Raw genomic sequence first — 1,666 nt, forward strand, 5'->3', positions numbered from 1 at the left:
ATTTAATTTAATTTAATTTAATTTAATTTAATTTAATTTAATTTAATTTAATTTAATTTAATTTAATTTAATTTAATTTAATTTAATTTAATTTAATTTTTGCCAGGTCATTTTCTTGTTGCCAGCAGGGGGCGGTCACGCGACATGTTTCCTACCGACATTAAACAGAAGAAGAAGAAACAAACAGGAGAAGAAGAAGAAAAAGCTGCTGGCGCGAAGCTAATGAAGTTTACATTCATYATGAAGTTTTCTCAAACTGATTCTGTTTCAGATATTTATACTTTTTCTTACGTGCTTGGTTTTATTGGAGAGTTTAGCCTTTATTGATCTGTTTTAGATGTTTTAACGCGGAGATAATCTTATCTAAATTTAAATATTTAAGCTGCTGTTAGCTTGAGGACAGAGATGCCTTCGCTGGAGCTGAACGGAGTGACGGTTGATTTTCCTTTTACTCCGTATGAATGTCAAAAAGACTACATGAGAAAAGTCCTGCAGTGTCTGAAGAATGTGAGTTCCTGTTTCTGTTTTTTCTCATCGGTTTATAAAGAAAACAAAAAGCTGCAGGTTCCAGCAGTTTGATACAAATCTCTCTGATTATAAATCTTTATAGTTTAAAAAGGAGACAGTTCAGCCACGGACTGCATTATTCTTTACTAAAAGAATCATTAAAGCTGTTTGTTATTTGTAAAATCTTTATTCTGTTTTGTTTTCAGCCTTAGTTTTGGTTAAAGTTAGTTAATATATGCTGGATTTGATCTTTATCAGCAGCTTAAATCCATTTAAAAACCATTGTGTTGTACTGAATTAAATAGTTTTAATTCTCTTTAAGCTCTTCAAAGACTCTCAGTCCTGCTAATTATCAATAACTTCTGATATTTTAGTTTGTTTCTGTTTTTCACAGTTTCTGGAGTCAGTAGCTGTAATATTTTTAACTAAATAAACTTAGAAACATGTGAGAATCTAACTGTCAGATTATTGAGTGACCTGAGTTTGTTGGACTTCCTGTTTGCTGCAGAAGGAGAACGGCGTTCTGGAGAGTCCCACGGGCACCGGTAAGACCCTGTGTCTGCTGTGCGCCACGCTGGCGTGGAGGGAGCACTTCAGAGACGACATCTCTGCTCGCAAGATTCGCAGCCGGATGAACGGGGAGGAGATGTTTTCAAAAACGCCCCCCGCCTCCTGGGGGACGGCTGCTGCTCCGGACGGAGATAAACCGAGTGCGTGGATTCGTTCTGTTCTTATCAACGTGTTACAGTTTTTATTCAGAACTTCCCCGGTGGAGAAAATCCTCTGACTGATCTGTTTTTCCTGTCGTTCAGTGTTTTATACAGATGTTCCAAAGATCATCTACGCATCCAGAACACACGCTCAGCTGGCACAGGTCATCAGTGAGTTAAAGCACACGTCATACAGGTAAACTGGCTTTCTTTATCTGTAACACTTCTAAATTAAATATTAGATTTTGTGACAGGTTGCTCATTAGCAGTGGTGGGCAGCACTAATCTAAAAATTAGTTGCACTAACCCTAAAGCACTAACTTTAATATTTAGCTCCCCTAAAGGGCTCGACACACAGGAAGCGACAAACTACAGCGATTAACGGCTGTCATCGCAGCCAGGGTGAAACCCGACACACGGGACACGATAGCGATCGCAGCGTTGCGAAT

At 38.3% G+C, this 1,666-nt stretch overlaps 1 protein-coding gene across 1 annotated transcript in view; it reads left to right on the plus strand.

Moving 5' to 3' along the window:
- Window positions 1-290: 290 nt before the first annotated feature.
- rtel1 (regulator of telomere elongation helicase 1) overlaps window positions 291-1,666 on the plus strand; it is a gene marked incomplete at its 5' end in the record, with an annotated part of 17,783 nt that continues 16,407 nt past the window's right edge. Inside the window, 3 exon segments of the mRNA XM_014024776.1 lie at window positions 291-507; window positions 1,016-1,217; window positions 1,320-1,413. Of these exon segments, the coding sequence (XP_013880230.1) occupies window positions 406-507; window positions 1,016-1,217; window positions 1,320-1,413 (398 nt within the window).

This window comes from Austrofundulus limnaeus, unplaced genomic scaffold, assembly GCF_001266775.1.
Source record: "Austrofundulus limnaeus strain Quisiro unplaced genomic scaffold, Austrofundulus_limnaeus-1.0 Scaffold438, whole genome shotgun sequence".
NCBI lineage: Eukaryota > Metazoa > Chordata > Actinopteri > Cyprinodontiformes > Rivulidae > Austrofundulus > Austrofundulus limnaeus.